At 40.3% G+C, this 25,342-nt stretch overlaps 1 protein-coding gene and 1 long non-coding RNA gene across 2 annotated transcripts in view; one reads left to right on the top strand and one right to left on the bottom strand.

The window, feature by feature from the left end:
- The window catches only part of si:dkey-9k7.3 (circularly permutated Ras protein 1), an 81,613-nt gene that overhangs the window by 51,023 nt on the left and 5,248 nt on the right, over positions 1-25,342 (top strand). Inside the window, exons 11-19 of the mRNA XM_043706013.1 lie at positions 2,281-2,362; positions 5,340-5,464; positions 6,768-6,852; positions 9,657-9,763; positions 11,496-11,608; positions 18,799-18,910; positions 21,256-21,396; positions 23,032-23,125; positions 23,617-23,673. Of these exons, the coding sequence (XP_043561948.1) occupies positions 2,281-2,362; positions 5,340-5,464; positions 6,768-6,852; positions 9,657-9,763; positions 11,496-11,608; positions 18,799-18,910; positions 21,256-21,396; positions 23,032-23,125; positions 23,617-23,673 (916 nt within the window). The remainder of the gene's footprint in view (positions 1-2,280; positions 2,363-5,339; positions 5,465-6,767; positions 6,853-9,656; positions 9,764-11,495; positions 11,609-18,798; positions 18,911-21,255; positions 21,397-23,031; positions 23,126-23,616; positions 23,674-25,342) is intronic.
- Positions 52-24,665, bottom strand: LOC122557870. The gene is made up of 3 exons (XR_006313967.1): positions 24,584-24,665; positions 23,428-23,478; positions 52-275 (listed from the first exon to the last, which is right to left on the bottom strand). It is a non-coding gene; the product is annotated as an uncharacterized LOC122557870 (long non-coding RNA).

Here is a 25,342-nt window from a genome sequence, read left to right on the forward strand (position 1 = left end):
TAGGCAACATAAACAGCGCACAACATCCTGCTAGACACGGCTACACTGAAATATTTCCCTTTAACCAGAACTGAATATGATGTCCAGGTTTCACCACTCACATCCTCAGGAAGCATATTACCTAATTCATTTTCAAGAAAATTCAAGCAAGGAAAGAATATGCAAAATGCTTTATCACTCACCTTTCTCAGAACTCAGTCTCAAGCCACTTCATTCCTTTCCTTGCTCTCTGTTTCAAAATCAGGCATACTGGCAGCACTGGAGCTCATTCGTTACTAAGAAGTAGAAAAAGTGCAAAAAGATCATATTCATACAAAGGCATATCAGTATCTGGAATAATTTATCAGACTGACTTGTACAGGCGCAAATGTTAAGAACACTCATTTACAGCTGGGTACTAGACTAACAGTGTTTAAATACCAGAGCTGGAACTTTGATGAGCTAAACAGACAGTTCTTGCTCCTATGCCCTCACTAATCTCATTCCTTTCACATTACTTCATTTGATTTCAATCAATTGCTCTCCTTTGCTCAAGTGACTGATCCTCCTGGGATCCAGCTCCATGAACAGGCCAGTTGATGAACTGAGAATGCCCGCACAACACTTCTCTTTTCTTATCCCCAAGATTAGACAGTTACACTGACTCCATTTTAGTCCCAGTCCCTCAGTGTTCACAACAAATTTCAAATTTAACCAGGGTACTTAGATGGCTATTTACATAAGTTTTACACTGTATCTGGCTTAGTACTAAAATCAAATCAGCCATGTTTCTTCTGTCAATAAAGAAGAAACGTTTAGTACAAATAAAACTTGCTTAAAGAAACATACTAATATTATTGACAAAGAATGGTTTAGACTGTACAAAGATAGATATGACTTATATTCTAACATTCAATCTTAACATGAGGTAAAAATGGTTAACATATGGTTGAACACCCCATAGAATACATCAAATCACACATTAAGACAAATCTGACTGATTCTTCAGCATTTATCTGCAGACATTAGTGAACTGTGGGTTACGATATCTGGTTTAAAAGTCACAAGAGATTACAATGTTTCACTTTTGATAACCTGGTCTTGAACCTCCATCAAACACCATTCTGTCATAGGATGTCTCATAACTGCTCAACTTCTGGCAAAGAACCTTCCTTTTCTCAGACTCTGCTCCCCTCGATTCTTGAAAACTGGACTTCAGTACTTATTCCCAGACACAACTCCAGTTCTTCACAGGGACGTGCACCCAATCAGTACTTGCCCTAAGTTTGTTTCCTGTGATCTAATCTGGCTCAGTCGCACAAAGCAGATACTGCTTGTGGGTTTCCATTACATTTGTTCACAGATTCACTGAACTATTAATGGCACATGGCTTTTCCTAAGTCTCCCCAGGACTTTTCTGGAGTCTTGAGGTGAACGCTCAGCAATTCATTAAATCCTAGAACTTCAAATGAGTTCTAAGAAGACAGGGCTATTCATCTACTCTTAACTTCTGACAGAGTCCCCAAATCCATGTAGTTCAGTTGCCTTTTCAGCAAGGCAAAAGTGAGGACTGTAGATACTGGAAACCAGAGTTTCCAGAGTGGTGCTGGAAAAGCACAGCAGGTCAGGCAGCATCCGAGGAGCAGGAAAATCGACGTTTCGGGCAAAAGCCCTTCATCAGGGCAGTTTCCTGATGAAGGGCTTTTGCCCGAAACATCGATTTTCCTGCTCCTTGAATGCTGCTTGACCTGCTGTGCTTTTCCAGCACCACTCTGATCTAAACTCTGCCTTTTCAGCAGTCCAGCTAAACAGATCTTTTCTGCATGTAGCTTGCTTCTGATTGGAAATGTCTTCTTCTTCAATTAACTGTCACCCAGGACTATCTTCAGTAAACCCTGAAGTGTTTCGAGTGATCTATTGAAAACCTTACAATAAGCCACATCCTTACTCCTAGACGAAACTAAATGTATCAAATCTTTTGGAAAGCTCAATATATCAATCAGCAGTGGGACTCAAATATAGCAAATCCTTGGAATTGTCTGTTCTTGAGTATTACAATGTTCACAATGCATATGCTCCAACAGCTCAAAACTACAAACAGGAAAATGAATACATCATTCTTGCCTTCAATTAATGTGCATACAGTGTCCAACAGTGGTCTCTTGGGTGAACAGCAACATACAAACTCTTTTTGATCTGCCTAGACAAACATAGTTTCAGCACTTGCACCAATGTAAGTTTAGATAATCCAGCACAGTCCAGGACAGAATTGTGCTTCACCTTGATACCTTTTCTTGACAGAATGCGAGAGCAAGGAGCAACTGCCCTCGGACCAGCTGCGTTGATATCAGTATCAATAGCATCAAAGAAACCTGGGTCAAAAGTGAGTGATGTAACATTTCAAAATTAAAGTAAATGTGGATCAGAAGCAGGGCTAAAGGAAAGAGCTGGGAAATGGGATTCGTTTTTCCAAGATGTTAGCGCAAACACTGTGACCTCAATTTTCACTCCTGGGTTGGGAGAAGTGAGTCGGAACAATTCTACCCTCCACAGACCCAATCTTTAAAATTCTGTTCTGGAACCATGGATATTAGTTCCAAGAGCGTTGGTGTGGCTGCCGCCGAGTACATGTTTGAAGAATTGCTGGATGTGGAAGAAGGTCTGCCTCAGTGCTATCAGTTCATCACAGCTTTGGAAAAGTGATCAAAACACAGCCCTCATCTTTCTCACCTACTACCAATGTCAACACATACTGCACTCTCACCCAATCTCTGTGGCTCCTCGTACACTTCATACCAACTCATGCTCCTTTGTGTACCCCTCATCCATGCAAACCAATGTCCCTATAAATACCCCATGACTCCTGACACCCATCATGCCTATCTATCCCTCTTCAACATAGATAGCACATAATAGATTCCCTTCAACTCTGTAGTCTGTTACAGCCCTCATGCCAATGTAATGCAAACTCCTGCTTCCACATATCACTTTTGCCCTTAGATCTTTCATATCAATTCATTGAGTACCCACAACGGACAGATTTCAGGACACATAATGAGAAATAATAAAGTTGTCAAGAGTCTGTTAATGAAATTTTTGTTCTAAGTAAATTGACTCATTTATTTTAAAAATCATTCACTACATTAACCTTTCGAAATCATTTTTAAAAATAAGCATTTGTTGGTGCCTCTTCAGATACTTTATAAGCACTAGAAGCTGCAAATTACAAATCTAAAGTTATCCCTCAGCAATTATGACAAATTAAAATTCAGTACCTCCTAATCCCATTCCAATCCAGCCAATCTCTGATTACAACAGTATTGTTTCTGATGGCAGAGGAAGTGACGGAGACTGGTACAATTGCAACATTTAAGATGCATTTGGATGGATATATGAATAGGAAGGGTTTGGAGGGATATGGGCCGGGTGCTGGCAGGTGGGACTAGATTGGGTTGGGATATCTGGTCGGCGTGGACAGGTTGGACCGAAGGGTTTGTTTCCATACTGTACATCTCTATGACTCTATGCAGATAAGGTGCTCACTGGACTTAGTTGAAAACTTGAGTAAAACTGGGGATCTTGGACACCAACAAGACTACATTAAAACCTTGACAGGATCCTTCTTACCTGGAAAACAGTGGAATATTTGCCCCAGAAAGAAGATGAGGTTTTCCACTCTCACTGACATTAACAAAACTGATAACGTTAACTTAATCAATACTGGTTCTAGTTTAAGCAATTATCAGCCTGCACTCAGAGAATTATAATATTTTTAAATTGGGAGGAACAGGAGGAACACAGCTTGTTACACAGCAATGCATCATGGGCTCATTCTTGTGATGCCTCTGCATTCTGAATTCTTGGTACCACTCTTACAATTAAGCGAGGTGCAAATCAAAATCTAATGCTTTTGTATGCAGTGCCCCCCACCCCCCAACAATCTGTTCAAATGTGGTAAAAGCACTATAGGAGTAACAATGGAATGGAAAGTAAGTAGAGGCAACCAATGAAAAGGTCTATTTAAAAATAAGTTTTTCACTTCCTTTCTTTAAGACACTGAAGTCCATGGGTGCTGAGTACTCCCTGGCACTTTGCCCAAATGAACATATTTTGTTGTTTGAAGTTGGGCAGATTATTCAGTAGTGTGTTTACCTGAATTATGTTGTCACTCAACATTAAGTATCATTGGCCTTCCAACTAGAATTGCATGTTACCAATATGGAGCAGGAGAAATGAGGCAATTACAATGACTTGATTGCAGTCTGAAATTGGCCATCTCAGCATATCGTACAAGGCAGTTAGGACCTGAAAGGATTAACTGATTTCACAAGGTCAACTCTGCACACCAGGAATATAAAGGATAAAACAAAGACCTGTAGATGCTGAAAATATGAAACAAAATCAGAAATTGCTGGAGAAATTAAGCAAGTCTGACAGCATCTGTAGAAAGAATACAGATGTAATGTTTTGAGTCCAGTGACCCTTCTTTAGAACTAATAGTAGCTAGGAAAAGGTGGTTGTTAATGCTGATGGCAGGCAGCTGGGGGCTGGGAGTGAGTGGAAAAGGTGGAGATGGAGCCCAGAGAGAGAAAGAAAGTTAGCCAGGGAAGAAGAAAAGCTGATAATGGGGACAGCGAATAGGTGAAATGGGTTGGCTGTGCTGAAAGCTGTCCTTGTCATGAAAAGGGCTGGGTTTGGGGATTGAAAGGCTTGTTCTTGAGGAGCTAAGCAGTCCTCTAAGTATCCTACTTGGTTCGTGAGTTGTTATTTTAAGTGATAACAGTAAATAGTAATGTGTACTTATTCTTAAATTGAACCCGATGGGTCACAAGAGACAACCATGTATCAGAGACCCAATATAACTAGTCATCAGGTATATCTCAGTGTAATTCATTAGTATGGAAGAGACCAATTTACTGTTTCAGAAGACTGAGCCTGTCTTCTGCCTAAATTGTTATGTGGGCATCCTTTCCCACATGGTATCTAAAGGCTAGATTACTTCCAGTATGAAAGGTTGATGTTGTCAAGTCTACTAAAGGTATGCCAGATAGTTCTAGATCATATCTGACATTAAAACACAATACAGATCTGGAATTCAATTGTGGGGTCCTCTGGCCTTACTACAAAGCTCACAATGATTCATTCATCAAGTCTTCATGGTACTGAGGAATGATGAGGAGCTAAACCTCCTCATTCACATCAAGTTGCTACACCAGGTTTATCAATGTGCCTTCAAGTACTATGGGGATATTGAATACAGTGATCTGTACTGTGTCTCCAATAGAAAGGTAGGTTCTCAACTAACATGTTGCGTCTGTGAGGACACTGTCAATAACCACAGTCAATTCTATGTAACTTAGGTAATCATCTGCACAGATGGGAGGGCAAATACAGGCCTAGGATACTTGGAGAGTGTGGAGGAAGATATCTACGAGTGTTCCAGACAGTTTTACACTGATGTAGGAGAGCAAGCCACTTTAAGTGGGTAAGCATTGTTCTTTTACAATCCATAATTTTTAAATATTGTTAAACATTTTAATTTAAAATACAAAAATGCTATTTTGTAGGTAAATGCAGTAGTAATTCTGCACTTTAAATGCCTCATAGAGGCAAAAAAAGCTGCTGATGCTGGAAACCAAAGTAGACATGCAGAAGGCTGGAAGTACACAGAAAGCCAGGCAGCATCAGGAGGAGGAGAAGTCAATGTTACTGAAGAAGTATTATACCTGAAACGTTGACTTCTCCACCTCCTGATGCTGCCTGGCTTGCTGCGTCCTTCCAGCTTCCAGCATGTCTACTTTACATGCCTCACAAGCAACCTAGAGATAATTAGCACAAATACAGAAATTGCTGGAGAAACTCATCAGGTTTAGCAGCATCCCTGGAGAGACAAACAGAGTTAATATTTCGAGTTTGGTATGACTTTGTTTCTTTCACAACAGATGCTGCCAGACCTGATGAGTTTCTCCAGCACTTCTTTTGTTTCAAATTTTCAGCATTTACAATACTTTGCCTTCTTAAGAAATATTTGGCATTAACTTCAGGGTTGTATAGAAGGCAAGTGAATATGAATCAGCTGATCCATGTGTTACTCTAAGTATGAATCAAGCTACCCACCGAAAATCTACCTAGACTTGAAAATTCCCATATCTCTCCATTAACAAGCTTTTGTCAGGAGCTGTACTCCATGGTATTTGTCCTCCTTACTTTGAGGGATTGCTGCTGATGATGATGATGATGGTGATTTCCGTATCTGAATATTTTTCTCTCACTCTCAAAACAGCTTGTTGTCTGATCCTTACCTTTAGCCTGCTTCAGCTTTCATCTGAATTGAAATACTTCTGCAATTTGCTCTGAACCTCTGATTTTTGTCCTTTCAGTGCTTGAAGTAAACTCTTCAACAGATTCCTTCTCCTACCTGTACCCATACTACATTAAAGTAATTATAGTGTTCTGTTGTATACATTCAAAGGTATCAAATCTGTGGAATTCCTGATCTCCATCACTATTTGCTCCTTCCCAGAATATTTATGTTTTCAAAATCTAATCTTGGAGTTACGTAACCACTATATCCTGATTTGACTTAGCTTCTCTCCTTCTTTCTGATTGCAATATATTACTAATAGTATTCCATTTCCAAATATAAATGTATACATTTACTGATTATGGAGCAAACTGGGATCCCATCTATAACTCAGTAAAACTCTTATTGTAAAGTTGTGGTAACAGAGAGATAAAACACAGAATCGTTCTGTTCTGCAGTGCCATAATTTCTGGTTTTGCTCTAGGGTGATTGTATCGGTTCTGACAATAGAAGGCACGGACTGTCGACTGGCAGAACTCGGCAAACTGGCAGATCAGTCAGGAGGAAGGGTAAGATCCCAGAGAAATGAGGGGAAGTCATAATGTTGTCAATTACTTCACTTTAAAATGGAGGGTGTGTCCCAAAAGTTAAATAAATAACTCATGCAGGAATTTCTTGAAAGCAGTGAAAAAAGTCAACTGCTGAATCATTTTTAGGCATTAATTTCAGGCAAAAGCAGCCTCAGCATTCTAAACTTTGGTCTTGGTCCTGTGGGGAAATGATCAATGTAATTATAGTACATCATTGAATCATAAACTAGAAAATGTCAGGTTCAATTCCTAGCTTATGTTGAATTAACTGACTTCAATTGCGGCAGTAATTGGGATGCGACATGATACCTTGTCAAGGGAAGGAGAAACGTTTAACCAGGTTTCCTCCTCCAGAAAGCCTTTTCCTATTTATTCATAGGATGTAAGTATCAATTACTAGCCAGTATTTATCGTCCATCTCAAATTGCCCTGGAGAAAGTGGTGGTGAATTGCCTCTTGAGCACTGCAGTTCTTGTGTGAAACACCCATAGCACTCTTGAGGAGGAAGTCCCAGGATTTTGACGCAGCAACACTGAATGGAACTGTGATATAGGTGCAAGACAGAATGGTGTATAACTTGAAAAAGAACTGGTAGGTGGCTGTCCCTATGCATCTGCTGCCTTTGTCCTAGGAGTTAGAGGTCATGGGTTTGGAAGGCAATGTCGGGTTACTGTATCTTGTGGATGGTACACACTGCTGCCAGTGTGCTTGGCTGGTGAAGAGACGAATGTTGAAGGTGTAAGTGTGATGCCAATCAAGTGAACTGTTTTGTCCTTGATCATGGAGAAAGTGAGGACTGCAGATGCTAGAGATTCCTGATGAAGGGCTTATGCCCAAAACAGCGACTCTCCTGCTCCTTGGATGCTGCCTGATCTGCTGTGCTTTTCCAGCGCCACACTCTTTGACCCTTGTCCTTGATGGTGTTGAGCTTCTTGAGTGCTGTTGGAGCTGCACTCGTCCATGAAAGTGGAGAATAGTCCATTATACCCTTAACTTGTGTCATGTAGATAGTAGACAGGACCTGCAAGTTGTCACATATCCAGAGTTAGGGAGACAACCTATAGCACCGCTTTGTTGAATCTCTTCTTCACCTTATGCACCAGATAGAAATATACAACATTTCTGGCAATGGGAAGCTTGTACCATGTCAATGAATCATTCAATGCATGACTCTTTCTGATTCCCACATATACCTTTGGATATAGCAAGAAAAAAGACTTTGTTCCAGTATGTTAATACTGCAGTCACCTGACGTACGTCATTCGATTGTTCGAATTGTACATCTCTGCTGTTCATGGATGGGCAGAGCATGGAGCTGCTTAATGAGCCAGCGTTATAACCTTTTCTTTATTCAGTCTGGAAGGCTGGCTAAAAGAAAGCTAAAAATTCTTAAATTACTTCAGTGACAAGTGAATAATTTGGCACTACAGATTGGAGGGTATGGTTTTACTCAGTGCGAGAAACACATAGACATGAAATCTGACTAACAGTCATCAGCAGTTCATTCAGTTCCATGGGAAGCCCTACTTTTTCAAGCTCCCAATCTTTAGGCAAAATTCTCCCAATGGAGATCAGATAAGGACAAGAAAAGCTGGAAAAGCCTAGCAGGTCCAGTAGCTTCTCTGGAAAGGAAGAGTTAACATTTCAGGTCAATGAAGATGCACTATTGTCAGCACCTCCAGGGGCAACACCATTAGTCTTCTCTTCAGTCATGTGCCCCTCCACAGGACAGAAGAGATTCAGCGAGACGATGACAGGAGCCTGGAGATAGAGACAGTGGAGCCTGAGATGTGTTATCCTGAGGCAATCAGTGCAGGAGAATACAGGGCAATTCAGAGTCTGGGGCTTGACATCTTGAAAGTGTCCATGCCACTCGCTTTTGCTGTCCTCCTACACTTCTGGATCTCCAATCCAAAAACTGTCCAACATTCAGCAGAAACTAATGAAGGAAGTGCCACTGTTTGTTAGATGTTATGGAGTGAAGTGGCTATTTGATGGTTTTGAACAAAAGCTAATGGATCAACATTATGTTTGTTAATTCTAAATTTGTAGATGAAATTAACTTTGTCTATAAATCTAATGGAATATCTATCTGTCAATCAAACGTATACATTGTACGAATAGTTCTCCAGGAGGTATGATCCTAGAACCGAAGAACCCTGTCTGATGGCCAATCTTAATCACATTTAAAAAGTGCTTGTAGATAATTTCTGACAAGTCGGTTTTGCCAACATCTGTCTAGAGATGTTCAATCTTCTTGGACATGCATACACCCATCAAACTTAACTGCTTCCTCCATGAATAGACAAACGTGACTTCCGGAATTGCACCACATTGTGCTCCATTGTCTTTACAGGTCCTCACAACTAAGATTGGCCAATCAAATTTTCCAGCTACACAGAGTTCCAACTGGTTCCTGTGCCTCTCCTGGCAGTGTTAGGACACTCTTGTGTCCTGTATTAAATGTCCTGCATCATTGCACTCCAGGATCTTTCTGGGATCATTCCACAACACTTGGTTTGTGAAGTCAGGCCCTTTATCCCTCAGAATTTTAGTGAAGTATGAATATGAAAGAATCAATCAAACCGTAACTTAATTCTCCTAAACTATGTTATGACCTTAAGATTTGGTACCCTGGCTGTTGCTTGCTTTTTTTAAAGGAACATACATCATTGATTATAAGATTATAAAATATTCAATGAAGTGCACCTAGGCTGAAGCTCTCATTCTTCTGTTTTTTTTTTCTTCTTCCTGTGTTACATTGTTATCATTTCTCATTTCAGATTAATATTGTTGATCCAACTAATTTATCAAAAGAGATTCAGGCCACTTTGGAAGATGATGTAATTGCCACCAATGCAACTGTCACCTTTGTGGTCCCTGAACAGATGTGAGTAAAACCTTCTCAGACATTAATGCATAGAGATATCAAATCATTGCCCTAGAATAGATAAATGCCTGTAATTCACTGAAAGTCATAGGTAATACAATGCCATTAATTCAGCAATCTATTGCACGGCATTTCACAAAAGGGAGAGCATAAAACTAAGAAAGAATGAGGAAGAGTAAGGGATGTGAACCCACAGTAGATGATAGAGATTTTGAAAAGACTATTGATGATGGAATGAGCTATTGTACAGCAGGCAGAGGACAGAGATTTAGCAAAGAATCTGGGTGCATAATGGCTGTACTATTTGGTACAAAAGGTCACAAATAGATTCCGATTTCCATGACCTGGCGAGCACCCTTTCATTTTAACACCATTCTGGCAATCACCAATAAACACCCAAGGCTCTGACACTCTCTCTGTTCCTTGCCAACAATATATCAGTCTATATAAAATGATCCACTGGACCCAATTGATTTCATCTTTCTTTTTGCTGAAGAGGTTATGGCATTTGTTACACCCATGAACTAATGTTGAGATTATAAAGTCAAAATACTTCAGATGGTGTAAATCTGAAACAAAAACAGAAAATGCTGGAAATATTCAGCAGGTCAAGCAACATCCATGGAGAACGAAACAGAGTTCCCAGTTAATAACCTGTTAATGTTGAGACAATAATTTCCACATTTTCTGTTCATTATGCAGGAAAATACTTTGATTTTTAAACAATTATTCCCTTGTTTATATTTTCATGTGCGTATTTCTGTAAAACCTGAGCTACAAACTTCAGCACTCCACTTTAAGGCTCCAACATTTCTCACAGTATTGACTCAAGAGACACTGATTCATACAAACTCTCCTGTAATGGGGCCATTACTTGCCTTAAGTGATAACATACCTTATAAATCCAATTTCTTGGACTGAGTCCCCAAGTTTAGATCATAAAATTCCATAAAAGCTCTCAACAGTACCTAGTCCAATGTTTCCCTGATTGGCATGCATCTTCCACAGTAGTCAAAACATTTTTGCCTATGTCATAATGTTTCAGTCCAGTTTGATTTTATACTACAATGGCTCCCAATTCCTGAACCCCTCAAATATTTTAACATTTCATGTCAGTCCCTCTATGACTTACCCCTCCCTAGCTTTGTAATCTCTTCCAGCCCTCCATGAACTCTGTCTCTTGTGCACCCAGTTTCCTTTGTCGTAAGTTGGCATTTGTATATTAGAAGGTAGAAACATAGAAATTCGGAGCAGGGATAGGCTATTTAGCCCTTCAAGCCAGCTCTGCTATCTTATGCTGCCCCTTTTTATATTAATTTGTGTGATATTGGCTGGCCAGCATTTCTTACTCATCCCTAATTGTTCTTGAGAAGGTGGTGGTGAGCTGACTTCTTAAACTGCTATGTGCTGTGGGTTGACCCACAATGCCATTAGGGAGGGAATTCCAGGATCTAAGTCCATGTCCTAAACTTCCAAATTCCCTTTGTAAACTTCTCCACCTCACTTTCCTTCTTTAAGATACTGCTTAAAATCCAGCTTAAGCCTTTGCTCACTTACCTGATGCCTCTTCATTAGGCTGTGTTACATTTTTTTTTCCTTGTCTGATATGACCTTGTAAAATCCCTTAAGATTGTCTATTGAATTAAACATGTTAAATAAATACAAGTTGTTGTTTCCATCCATTTTACTGGCAAGAGATGATTAATCTTTTCATTTGTCTTTTTATCGTTAGGTATTTTGGATATGAGGAAGAAACAGGGAACAAATATGTCAAACGGATTGGGAATGTGACTAAAGATACAGAACTGACATTTGAATTTGGAATAAAGGAAGGTCATGTCCAAGGTAAATGGCTGGATGAAATGCCATTTCTGCTTTACTAATGTGTTGGATAGCTTTCGTTCCAATTGAGAGGTACCTTGTACCCTAGGAAGATGGCTGCCATCTGTGACTAGAGAGAGAGAATCTAATCTAAGTATGCATTAATTGATTTTATAGCATTCTGCTTAGATATAGCCAATGTGGTTCCTGACATTCTAACATCATGTGAATTTACTTCGCTTTGTTTGACAAAATAATGCACCATGGGATTGTGAACAAGGAGAAGGGAACATAGCAAAACTTTCATTTGTTTGACTTTCACCAGGGCCAATATTGTGATTCAAATTAAATAAATAAGAAAAATATTAAATCTGGGAGTACTTAACATATAAATGAAGGGATTGCGGGTTTTGCAACTTAGGTAAGCATTTACTTTGTCTCCCTAATTGCTCTTGAGAAAATGGTAGTGAGCTACTTTCTTGAAACGCTGAGTCCATTTGGTGTAAGTGGAGATGCATAATGTCATTCAGAAGGGCATTCCAGGATTTTGGCCCAGTGACGCTGAAGGGACGTTGTGTGGTTTACAGGGGAACTTGCAGATAATGGTACTCCCATGTGTCTGCTGCTTTTTTCCTTCTAGATATTATTGTAAATTCTTGGAAATCTAATACTCAAATCCCAATGTATCTCTCTCAGGCCTTCTTCTGCAAATTCAAAACAGGATAGCCTTGATCATCAAAAGCTGCTGCTTATTAACTCTTCCCAAGCTATAACTTGCAGCATAATAAATCACAAGTGTGACTTGTTGCTAATTGTTTAAAAGGACACATGATCAAACTCTAATTGGCCATAGAAGGTGATGGAGATTGACTGATGTCATCTCCCACTATTTCCTGATTGGTTCCTACTATTGTCCATAGTCTCTCTTTAGTCAGAGACTAGCCTATGGTCCCCTATTACTATATCAACTCTTACCATCCTCTTCATTAAGTTTATTATTGGTGTTTGACTAAGATAAGTATTGTTTACTTTTTTATTAAAAGGAAAAGGGAGATATATGTAATTCGACTCAATAATTGATGTCTTGAGCCCATACCTCACTTAATTGGTGAAGTTCCCATTCAATCAGATACTTAATTATCACTATGTTTATTAGCTTTGTAACAAATGCTACATTTAATCAATTACTCTTTGATGTACTAATACAAGAGCATAGATATAGTTATAATTCATTGATGAAGGCTAACATTTCTGTTTTGTTTGACTTTGGAAGTCTGGATTGTAAATTAAACAGATATCTCTCAGCCTTGGAGTTGTAAGTCTGGGTACTGAAATTAACCTGTTCAAGTGTGTAATAACACACCTCTATGTGGTGGAGACTCACCTAGATACACATTGAGGGTAGGTAGGACTCGAACCCAGATATCTTGGCCTACAGCTAGGAATATGACTATTGCACCACAAGAACCCACAGTGTTAGTCTAAAACATTAGGCTAGATTCCGTTCTCCATGTTCACAATCCCATGGTGCATTACTTTGTCAAATGAAGCTACATAAACTCACATGATGTTAGAATATCAGGAACCACATTGGCTATATCTAAGCATGCTATAAAATTAATTAATGCATACTTAGATGGAAGCAGGCCCTTTGGCCCAACAAGTCCACACCGACCCTCCAAAGAATAACCCACCCAGACCCATTCCTCTACCCTATATTTACCCCTGACTAATGCACCTAGCACTATGGGCAATTTAGCATGGTCAGTTCACCTGACCTGCATATCTTTGGATTGTGAGAGGAAACCCACACAGACACAGGGAGAATGTGCACACTCCACACAGACAGTCGTTTGAGGCAGGAATCGAAGCCAGGTCCTTGGTGCAGAGAGGCAGCAGTACTAACCACTGACTCTATAACATAAAATGTTTGCTTTAAGTGTTAATTTCCTTACTACTCCTAGGTAGTAGTGATCTTGGATTTGGTAGGTGCCAGCAAAAGAGCCTTAGTGAATTTCTGCCTTGTATTTTGTAGATGGTACACAGTACTGCTACTGTGTGTCAGTGCTGGTGGGAGTGAATGTTTGTAGAACTGTGAATGCTGAAATCAGAAACAAATATAGAAATTGCTGGAAAAGCTCAGCAGATTTGGCAGCATCTGTGGAGAGAAATCAGAGTTAACATTTTGGGTCCAGTGACCATCCTTCAGAACTGGACCTGAAACATTAACTCTGATTTCTCTCCACAGATGCTGTCAGATCTGCTGATTTTTACCAGCAATTCCTGTTTTTGTTTGTGAATGTTTGTAGATACAGCTTTGGGCTGTGGCCCTTGCAACCTAACTGACCCATATGAAGTACACTTGCAGGATGTCCCTCTAACCCTTTCAGTTTACCACCAGCAGCCTATATAATGCCATGCATGAGGGGGCTTATTTCCTACAATTGTCATTGTAATTGGTTAAATTGCCAGTTGTAGACTAGCTGTTATCCAACCAGAGACACTTTCTTGAAAAGAGGTGGGAACACAGGGGATTTGATACAAATCTTTTAATTCATTTCTTCCTATAGATGAAGTGCCAGAGGACAGAAGGATGGCTAATGAGATTCCACTTTTCAGGAAGGGCAGTAGAGATGAACCAGGAATTATAGACTGGTGAATCTCACATCAGTGGTAGGGAATCTGTTGGAGAAAATTCTGAAGGATAAAATTATTTCACACTTGAAAAGGCATGGATTAATTAGGGATAGTCAGCAAGGCTTTGTCAGAGGTCTTACCTAACAAATTTGTTAGTTTTTTTTGAAGATGTGATCAAGTGTGTGGATGAGGGAAGTTCACTTGATGTAGTTTATATGACAAGGTCCCACATGGGAGACTGATTGAGAAGGTTAAAGCAGATGGAATTCATGGAAACATGGCGAGATGGATCAGAAACTGGTTTAGTAATAGGGCAAAAAGGGTAGTGGCAGAAGGCTGTTCAGGTGACTGGGGGCTGGTGTCCAATGGCGTGCCACAGGATCATTATTGGGACTCTTACTATTTATTATAAAAGTAAATGATACAGATGAGAATGTGGGGAGAGTGTTCAGCAAATTTGCAAACGACACCAAGATTAGTCGAGTGGTTAATGACAAAGAAGATGGTTGTAGGTTGCAGGAAAATATAGATGGGTTGGTCACACGGGCAGATCAGTGTCAGATGGTATTTAACCCTAATAACTGTGAGATAATGCACTTTGAACAAAGAAATGAGATGAGGAAGTATTTAACGAATGGCAGGCCACTGGGTGGCTTACAGAAGCAGAGAGATCTTGGGGTAATGATTCACAGATCCCTGAAGTCAGCAAATTACATGAATAGGATAATTAAGAAGGCATGTGGCATAGAGTAATGGATCAAGAAGGTAATGTTGGAGTTGTATAGAGTATTGATTAGGCCACAGCTGGAGTACTGTGTGCAATTCTGGTCACTTCACTACAGGAAGGATGTGAAAGCACTCAAGGGGGTATGGGGAAAGCTCACCAGGATGATGCCTGGGATGAAGAAATTGAGCTATAAGGAGAGACTAGATAGGATTGGATTGCTTTCTTTAGAGCAGAGAAGACCAAGGAGGGACATGATTGAGGTGTGTAAGATTACAAGTGGAATGGCTAGGGTTAATAGAGAGCAGCTGTACCTATTGGTTGCGATGTCATAGTTTTATGGTAAGGGGCAGGAGATTCAGAAGGGATTTGGGAAAAAGACTTCTTCACTCAGTGGGTGGGGGAAGTCTGGAATGCACAGCCTGAGAAAGTAGTGGAGGCCAGAAATCTTATAACCTTTTAAAAAATATTTGGAAGAGCACTTCAAACATCATAATATTCAATGATATGGGACAACTGCAGGAAATTGGGGTTAGCGCACTTTTGGTGCAGACTCGATGGGCTGCCTTTTCTGTGCTGTACGAATCTACGAATATACTGTCTTTGTTGCAAAAGCTGTGTTTATTGTCAACTGAAAACAAAAAATGCTGGAGATCACAGCGGGTCAGGCAGCATCCATGGAGAGAGAGCAAGCTAACATTTTGAGTTGAGATGACTCTTCAGCAGAGTTGAAATGAAGTGTGGAGGGGGCAACATTTAAGCAATTGTGGGGGCTTGGGAGGCAATTGGAGTGCTAGGGAAGATGTACGTGGTGAAAGAGACAACCAGAATTCCTGTCGGAGGAAAGAAGATTACTACTACTAGGTGGCAGCGCAAACATACCCAGAAACACAGCTTTATGATCAAAATCAATGGCCATTACAGTGTGGTGGAGTTGACTTGGCACTGCAGAGTTTTACCACAGCAATGGCCCTTAGTGCCTCACCTGCCACCTCTCATGTTGCCTCACTCCATGACTGAAGTGGTGAACTGTGACTCATGAGTGCAGCAAGCCATAGGGTTGGGAGAACGTGTGGCAGCAACCAGAAGGATGGCCAGAGAGACCACCAGGCCAGCTAACAGGCTCTTTTGCAATGTCATGATACATCATCACTATCTGTGCATGTGGCCAGTAGCCATGTCTGTGGACAGGTTGGTATTGGCAACATACATGCTGCTTGCAAAATCGCCAGACCACTTACTTCCAAACATGCCTCTGATTCAGAATGAAATTCCTGCCACAGGAGTCCTTTAGATCCTTAGCCACTTGTCATTGACACCAAAGTTAAAAGCTTTGAGTAGGTACAATATTTGAGCAGCTATCAACATAGCTGAATCGATACAGCACAAGTTGGAGTACGGCAGAAACAGAGAGTCAGAAACAGGAGTCAGAAACAAAGGACTAACAAGGGACCCAGGCCTCAGTGAATGACAGTAGGATAGGGATCAGTTAAGGTGTAAGTCAAGAAGGTCAGGGGGCTGGTTTACTCCAATGCTGGGTTTGATGAACACTTGAGTGCCTATGAAGAGGGAGTCCCCTGAAAGCCTGCAATGGATTTGCTTATTGGGCTTCCCACATCACGGGTACCCTGCCCACCACAGAGTTAATGCCAACAGTGACTAAATAAAGCCCATAAGTTAGCATTAACTGTCCACTTCAAAGCCTTCATGAATGGTGGGGCAGAAAGACCTTCCACAAGTTTTTTTTATTATAGACATATTAGAAACAGAGGCAACAAAGTGGCAAGATGGCAGATCCACTTAGCACCTACCTGACTGATTAAATGCCCCCATCTCAAAATTCATCTCAAGGAAGGACATTAAGAGTCATCCTTTGTACATGAAATCACCTCAGGCTTAAGCAACGTCCACCACCTTGTGGCTAGCAGATGCATTACATACAAAAGTGTAAATGGTTCATTAAATACATGCAAAAAAAACTTAACACTTAAAGTGTTTATTTCTGAAGAAGCTACCACTTAATCTTCTGCAATAATTCAGTAATCTAAATATCGAATACTGGTATTAATAAAACACAAATATTAGTTTCATCCTGAACTCTTGCTGCGGATTTGTTTCAATTCTAAAAAGACATTTTATTTTTGTTCCAACTTGAAGACTGAAAGCTTTACTGACCTATGTTTGCAGAGTTATCAGCAAGACCTCAGGCATCTCATATATCTGACCCTCTGTCACCTTGATTGTTACAGATTATTCAACTGTTGAAGGGCTCACAATTGTGAGAATCTTGTTTTTACTTGATACCCACATGCACACAATGCTGAATAACAATTGGTCATTCTAAGGTCTAACATACGTCTAATGACGGGTTATCTGATATCAGCTGAGGTTTATCACAAGCTAATTATCAAGAGCTCTTGTGCAGTGGTGGTGTCCCTACCTCTGAGCCAGGAGGCCTGGGTTCAACTCTCACCTGCTCCAGAGGTGGATAATAATATCTATGAACAGGTTGGTTAGAAAACCTCTACACCACTGTCATTTTTAATGTATCAATTTGAACTCAGCAAAATAAAGATCAAACTGAGGACCTTAAGGTTTGTGAGAGAAGCACCAATGGTACCTAGCCTAACTTGTGCCAACAGAGGCACTGCCTTTAACTGCAATTGGTCATAAAATCACATCACTATCCCTTCTCTGTCTCTGTCTTTGTATCTGTTTCTCTCTCTCTCTGTCTCTCTCTGTCTCGCTGGGCCATAAATTTCAGGAGTCCTCTGATACTCCACCTATTCTTAACTTTATTATGGTACACAGGGTATGGGCAGGCAATTCAACCGGGTATTCATAATGAGGCCTTCAGTTTTTCCCGGTCTGAAGTGTGAATTCCTAGCTGAACTCCAACTATAGCTAATACAATTAGATCTCAGCTAGTGATGGTTATACACAAGCAGAGGGAAAGAAAGCTTTGCTTGTTTGACATCTCCATTACGTTGTAATAACCTGCTGTTTTGTGCATGTGTATTTGCCTACACAAGATTCAAAAGTCTAGAGTGGATGAAAACGTTTGATATTTATAGCACAAATGGCTGATTGATGGACACTTTCATGAAGCCGTGAACTGAAACACAAAGTAGCTGTTCAAAACCTGTTTGCTAATTGTGAAATAATCCTGAAGTTGATACAAACTTGTCAATGACTCATTGGATTTTGTGCATGGCTGGTACATGGAAGATGGGTATGAAGGATTTGTGGGAGACATGTAAGCGGCATAGCATAAGGGGGCAAGAAAGGGGCATGTGGAATATGGGGGCTCATGGGAGAATCAAGGTTTGAGGCAGTGGTACAATTCCATTCTATTCCTGCTTCCCTGAAACTATGAGGACGGGGTCCTTCTCACTACTATCAGCAGCATCCCTTGGGGCAGGGGTTGCTAACACACTTGGATCTTAAGCAGGTTCATCATGTGATCACTGGATTGTGGGCTTCCCCCTCCCCCTTCCTCATATCAGGTCCCATGATCGGAAAATTAGTGCATACTAAAATTGGAACTCCACCATCTTTCCGCTTACCACCACCACCACTTGAGTCAAGTGAATTCCCTATACACCACTGGTTGAATCCCAATAGTTGCAGAGCAAAGGGTTAACATTGGCCTTTGAAGCTTGGATTTATAGGAGAAAGGTAGGCGATTTCTAACCTACGTACTCCCACCTGATCAAGCAATATCCACTCCAGACATGCAACTCACCTCCAGGAGCAGAGGGGAAATTAAGTTCTGTCCATTGTGTTTGACGTGATGTTCCAGTTACTTGGCCTCTGTGACTCAGACTTTGTGAATCTCTCTTAATTCCTTTAGCTGTCCAGGTGATCGAGAAGTTGCCTTTTCAGCTACAAGTCAGCTTCACTACTCAGGATAACAGACAGGCCTGTCGAGTCATCAGTCAGGAGCGACATATCACAAGCAACAGGTACTACAGGCTGTGCTTTGTACACTAACCCTCAGAACAATCTCACCAGCCCTCCACCACCAGCTGATATTTATCCGAGTTATAAAGCAAGCTCATTCCAATACATTTTCAAATTCAAGTGTGTTTGCTCACATTAATTTCCCAAATAATATCAGCCTTGTAAAATAAGCAGAATCTAGTTCTTCAACAGGTAAGATGGTGTACTTGATGTCAAAAGTGACAATATTAGAACATAGAACATAGAACATAGAACAATACAGCACAGAACAGGCCCTTCGGCCCACGATGTTGTGCCGAACATTTGTCCTAGCTTAAGCACCCATCCATGTACCTATCCAATTGCCGCTTAAAGGTCACCAAAGATTCTGACTCTACACTCCCACAGGCAGCGCATTTCATGCCCCCACCATTCTCTGGGTAAAGAACCCACCCCTGACATCTCCCCTATACCTTCCACCCTTCACCTTAAATTTATGTCCCCTTGTAACACTCTGTTGCACCCGGGGAAAAAGTTTCTGACTGTCTACTCTATCTATTCCTCTGATCATCTTATAAACCTCTATCAAGTCACCCCACATCCTTCGCCGTTCCAATGAGAAAAGTGCATCATATCTAAGTCCCTTTGCAGCTGACAACAGCCCTCCTCACTGTCCACTACTCCACCTATCTTCGTATCATCTGCAAATTTACTGTCCCACCCTTCGACTCCCTCATCTAAGTCATTAATAAAAATTACAAACAGCAGAGGACCTAGAACTGATTGCTGCGGAACTCCACTTGTAACTGGGCTCCAGGCTGAATATTTACCATCCACCACCACTCTCTGACTTCGTCCGGTTAGCCAGTTTTCTATCCAATTGGCCAAATTTCCCTCTATCCCGTGCCTCCTGACTTTCCGCATAAGCCTACCATGGGGAACCTTATCAAATGCCTTACTAAAATCCATGTATACTACATCCACTGCTCTACCCTCGTCCACATGCTTGGTCACCTCCTCAAAGCAGTCAATCAGCCTTGTAAGGCAATACCGTCCCTTCACAAATCCGTGCTGGCTGTCCCTAATCAAGCCGTGTCTTTCCAGATACTCATAAATCCTATCCTTCAGTATCCTTTCCATTACTTCGACTCCCACCGAAGTAAGGCTCACTGGCCTGTAATTCCCGGGGTTATTCCTATTCCCTTTTTTGAACAGGGGCACAACATTTGCCACTCTCCAGTCCCCTGGTACCACCCCCGTTGACAGTGAAGATGAAAAGATCATTGCCAACGGTACTGCAATTTCCTCTCTTGCTTCCCACATAATCCTAGGATATATCCCATCAGATCCGGGGGACTTGTCTATCCTCAAGTTGTTCAAAATGTCCAACACATCTTCCTTCCTAACATGTATCTCCTCTAGCTTACCAGTCCGTTTCATACTCTCCTCTTCAACAATACGGTTCCTCTCATTCGTAAATATTGTGGCTTTATGAATGAACAGACACAGTTATGAGGGCCAGTGAGATTATCTGATTAAGGGATGGAGAATAGGCCTGACTATGAGAAGAAGAATGATTATCAGGAGGGAATTGATCTGAAAATAGGAGTCTGATCATTTGGATTCTCTTCCTTATTTATAAAAGCTGATTTTAAGTGCTGGAGGCAGATATGTCTTGGAATTGTTATTCTTCAAAACATTAGAAATTCCGCATGAAGCATTACCTCCAGTCATACATCTAAATCTTATGTGTAAGGACTTTTATGAGGAGAGATCCGTTTTCAAAAATGTTGATAATATCTCTTCTTGAATGCAATCGAAATTTTGAAAAACAAAACTTTGTATCTGTCTTATAAAGTTTGTTGGCTTCGACTTTATCAGGCACTTAACAACTCCAGATCATTGAACAAATATCTGTACATTTTTGGGGTCCTGTCTCCTGTAACATTATCCCTTTGCTTTTGATATTTGCTTTTCCTTAATTGTATTCTTTGTTGCACAAGTATTTAATCATTTACGTAAAAGATTTTCATAACCTGGCTATTTCCTTCTCCAATGCTTCTTGATGTTGGATTAAAAGGCTGTCTTTTAAAGGTATTTGTGTTTTAACCTAGCAACCCTGTTCATGGCAAGTTGCATCATTAACACCAACGAGCATTATTTCCTAATCTATCCATGCTCATCCCTAAATGAGTATTCACAGCTTACAGTTCATATTTCTGCAAAGTTATCAATGATATGGAGAGGAATAGATAGTTTAAAGAAATTTTGTCTGCATTACTTCTTCAGTCAATGTTTTGTATTACAATAATATGAAGAAAGATCGAGTATCACTGGTTTATTTTAGATGTTTCGTCTTGTTTTTCAGCTCCTTGGTTGAGGACAATGTGAACATAACTGTATTGGGAATACATGCAGCACAACTTAGTGGTCGATTGACAATGGAGGGTAAAGTGAAAGAAGCTCGTAGGGAGGTGGAAGCACAGAAAGAGCTCATCCAAAAGATTGTGTAATAGAACTTTCTTCCATATTAAATAAATGATTGTTATATAGAGTGATTGGTCTTTCCAAGAGGGAAAGAGTTCAGTGAATGATGTGAAAAGATAGCTTAAATAATGTGAAATGTTACAAAGTCAGGTACCTTGTTGTGTGAGAGAATTGATACACCAGGGCTCAGTGGTAAAATCAAACCAAAACAAGAAATAGCCCTCAATTTCAGTAGCCGCACTATCAGATACAGTTGAAAGAGACGAGGAGCTCCATAGTTTTCTGGGGCAGATGATGGGTGCAGTATACTCTGATTTCAATGCAGATGTGACAGAAAGATATTTAACATGTACTGTGTAGGCCTGTCCATAAACTGAGTAGCTGAACCTCCCAATATTTGAACATTAAATTTATACCCCTTTATTCATCTGTCCTCACTCAACAGAATTCTTACACTCTGATTCTACACCTAGCATCAAATGCTGTGTGGTCAGAGAGGGAAAAATAGGAATCGGGTTGGTTCTTAACACTGGTTACTCTACCATAGCTCTTCTGTACATTTATGGGACGTCACATTCTTACTGAGCTGTGATGCCCTACAAGCAAATAAACTGTCAACATTTCCTTCTGAACCTTACATGTGAAGAGTTGTCAATGCCCATGAGCTGCTCTCCAGCCATGTTTAACATTTTCAATGAGAGGAAGAGGAATGCAGGCTGAAATAGTTTGTTATAATCCTTAGCCAGTGCCAATTAAACTGAGTTCAGGTAGGACCCTATCAGTGGTCCATCAGTGGGAAACATTTCCCACAATCCCCTACCTCCAACCACCCCCCTCCCCCACAACAGTACCCCCACTAAAACCCAAGCCCAAAATTGATTTGAACCCAAATTCAAAATAGTAAAGCACAATACGTGAACATAACATTCTTCTAACCATGTCCACTATATTAACCCAGCATTAACCCATTTAAACCAAATGGTTTCACATGGTTGCATATTCAAAATGTGGGCAGGATAACCATGCAAGAGTTCCATTCCCAGAATCTGAAACAAATTTAGAAAGCCAATTACAAAATTCCACAGTGATTAGAAAAAGCTACTAATTACATTAATCAGGAATGAAACTTCTAATGAAAAGGAAACTTTCTATTTTGGATGACTTTTGTGCATGTTTTTCACAACAAAGTGAGAGGTTTTCATACTGAGATTGCATTCCCAAGCTGGTTATAACACAGTAAGTTGTGATATAAGGTTTTTTTGCTCTAACCCAGCAATGTGCCTTCTCCCCAATCTTACAGTCAAGAGTGGAAGACTTTATTGCTCTATTTACCCTATAGCAGCAACATAACCTTCATTCAATAGAAGCACTACTTGGTAGGGAAGGGTGGGAAGAGGTTGTCATTGAGGTCATGCCTCAGTGTCCATAACTGTAAATGAATGTGGTCAACTGTTTAGTTTTCTGTCTGTGTTTGGTGAATGTTTAGCCTGCACATGCTGGTTGGAGAAGTAATATAAACAGAGTGGAACCTAATATCAAACACACACACACTCTCTCTCTCTCTCTCTCTCCTTCTGTTGAATTTTATAAATAAAGCATTACACATATAAAGTAGTTTTGGTTTGAAGTGTTACTGACTGACTCTGTCTACTTTCAGTGAAAAAAAACAGAACCAAAAGGAGGAAGACATTTATCAGAACTGGCTGTGTTCTGTGGCAGTTGTGTGTGAAGACCTGACAAACCCTCAGCAGGTGAATATTAAGTTTAGATAATTCCCAGTGAGTAATAACATGATGCTTTGGTAAATGTAGGACACATGTATTTTCCCTGTGGCTCTTTATGCAGCATCAAATATAATTCAACAACTTTGGTCCAAAGAAAGTAAGAGGTGCTGTCCTTACACATGAATGAGCTTATCCAATGCATTGAGCTATGGAAAATCACAGAAGATCACAGATGTAAACTCTATTGAGTTAAATGCATTGGGATGTTGTGGGTCTTTGAAATTTTCAAATTCAGCTCTGATGTTCCTACTAGTCAAGTTAAAACTCACCATCAAGTCTATTTGGATCTCTCGCATTGGTGTGAATCAGTTGTTTGGAAACTGAAAGAGAAGGAATAATGACAAATATTACTCCTTTCAAAAATGCTACATCTTTGACACACTGTACCTTCGAAGTGTGATTTATTTTACATTTTGCCTCACACAAAACTGTTTTTATTTACAATTATCTTCTTTCAGGTGGAAAGCATAGCACAAGGAAAGAACATAACAGAAAACAGTGATTCTGTTTTTAAGGTACATTTCTACATCAAAAAGTTTATTTTCAGGCATTAGTTTGAAACCATTGGTGGCAGCCAGGAGAGGTATTTGAAGTATTACAATTGACTAATTTCTCTGGTTTAGTGCAGGGTGGAAGGGGAGGGGTGGTGGTGAAGCAAACAGGATTGCCAACAAGACAAATTTAGCCAGAATGCTTCCTACTGTAGAATAGCCTCACAGCTATTCAGGTTCACACAAGAATTAGACAGATTACATTGATATGATAAACATTGTTACAGGGACTCCTCCTTGAGGAGGACCAGATGTTAGGTCTTACTCCTTTGAAATCCTAAACCATTCTACCCATAGTCCATATGATATCAACATAGTGGGTGGTGCTTAAGGCACTCCTTAGTATTAACCTGGCATGGTGGCTCAGTGGTTAGCACTGCTGCCTCACAGCGCCAGGTCCTGGGTTTGATTCCAACCTCCGACAGCTGTATGTGTGGAGTTTGCACATTCTCTCTGTGTCTGTGTGGGTTTCCTCCCATAGTCCAAAAATGTTCAGGTCAGGTGACTTGGCAATGAGGATTTGCTCATACTGTTAGGTGCATTAGTTAGGGGAATGGGTCTGGGTGGTTACTCTTTGGAGGGTCGGTGTGGACTTGTTGGGCCAAATGCCCTCCATATTGTAGGGAATCTAATCAATCAAACCGTAAGTAACCCTTTCACTGTCATAGATAACATCTTCCTGCAAGCTTTTTTTCCAATATTAATATCATATTTTTTATGGATATATCATTATATTTATCACTATCCCGTCTTACCCAAGTCTCTAAATTTGCAAATTTAGGCAAAATGGAGGCTTCACTATCTTTTCAGATTTAGAAGACTGGTAGTTTTCATATTCTTTTCAGATTTAGAAGACTGGTAGTTTGCTGGTTACCTTTGTTTCTCTTCCTGACAGTCTGAGGTCTGTAGGTTCCTCTAACCTGGAAGCCATTTCCATCCTTCTGCATGGAGGTAGGAAATCTGTTGAATCAGACAATTTATGCTTTGCAACAGTCTAAATCTCTGAACCAGACAATTTCTTTCTTGCAATACACTTAACAATTGGGCATGAATTGGTCCCTTCTTGAAAGTATATGCACCACATCTTCAATCATTGTCAGCATATTGTTATTCTTAATGTGTTTGTAGATTTATGCTGAAGCACACAAGCTTTTTATTTCAGCATGTTAATTTCTTCAGACTCTCTTGTTCACGCTCAGTGACTCCATTATTGGCAAAAGCAACATATTAAATTACTCAGTTCTAATTGAGGATTGTTTCTGGCTTAGCATGATATCTATCTCAGTTACTTAGGATCCTTCTTGGGAAGATGAAGAGGTCAGATATTTTGCTTGAACGTCCCTCTTCCCAATCTCCTTAGCATCAAAATCAGACTTGAATTTTTCTTAGCTATTTGATAACCAATCTGTGTTGCACTCTGAGCTATATCAGCTTTGGATTCATCTATGGGCTAAAGTTCATTGGCTATCTGATTGTTGATTGTTCTCATAAACCTTGCTGTTTCTTGCAGTCTGAGTGTGCTTCGGTGTTAACAGCAGCAGAAAACATTTGTGCCAATATAGTGCACTCATATGTGTCCATTTTGTTGAAATGATGAAACAAATGTCTCACATGAACACAACAAATCTTGATA

This window comes from Chiloscyllium plagiosum, chromosome 16 (genome assembly GCF_004010195.1).
Source record: "Chiloscyllium plagiosum isolate BGI_BamShark_2017 chromosome 16, ASM401019v2, whole genome shotgun sequence".
Lineage (NCBI taxonomy): Eukaryota > Metazoa > Chordata > Chondrichthyes > Orectolobiformes > Hemiscylliidae > Chiloscyllium > Chiloscyllium plagiosum.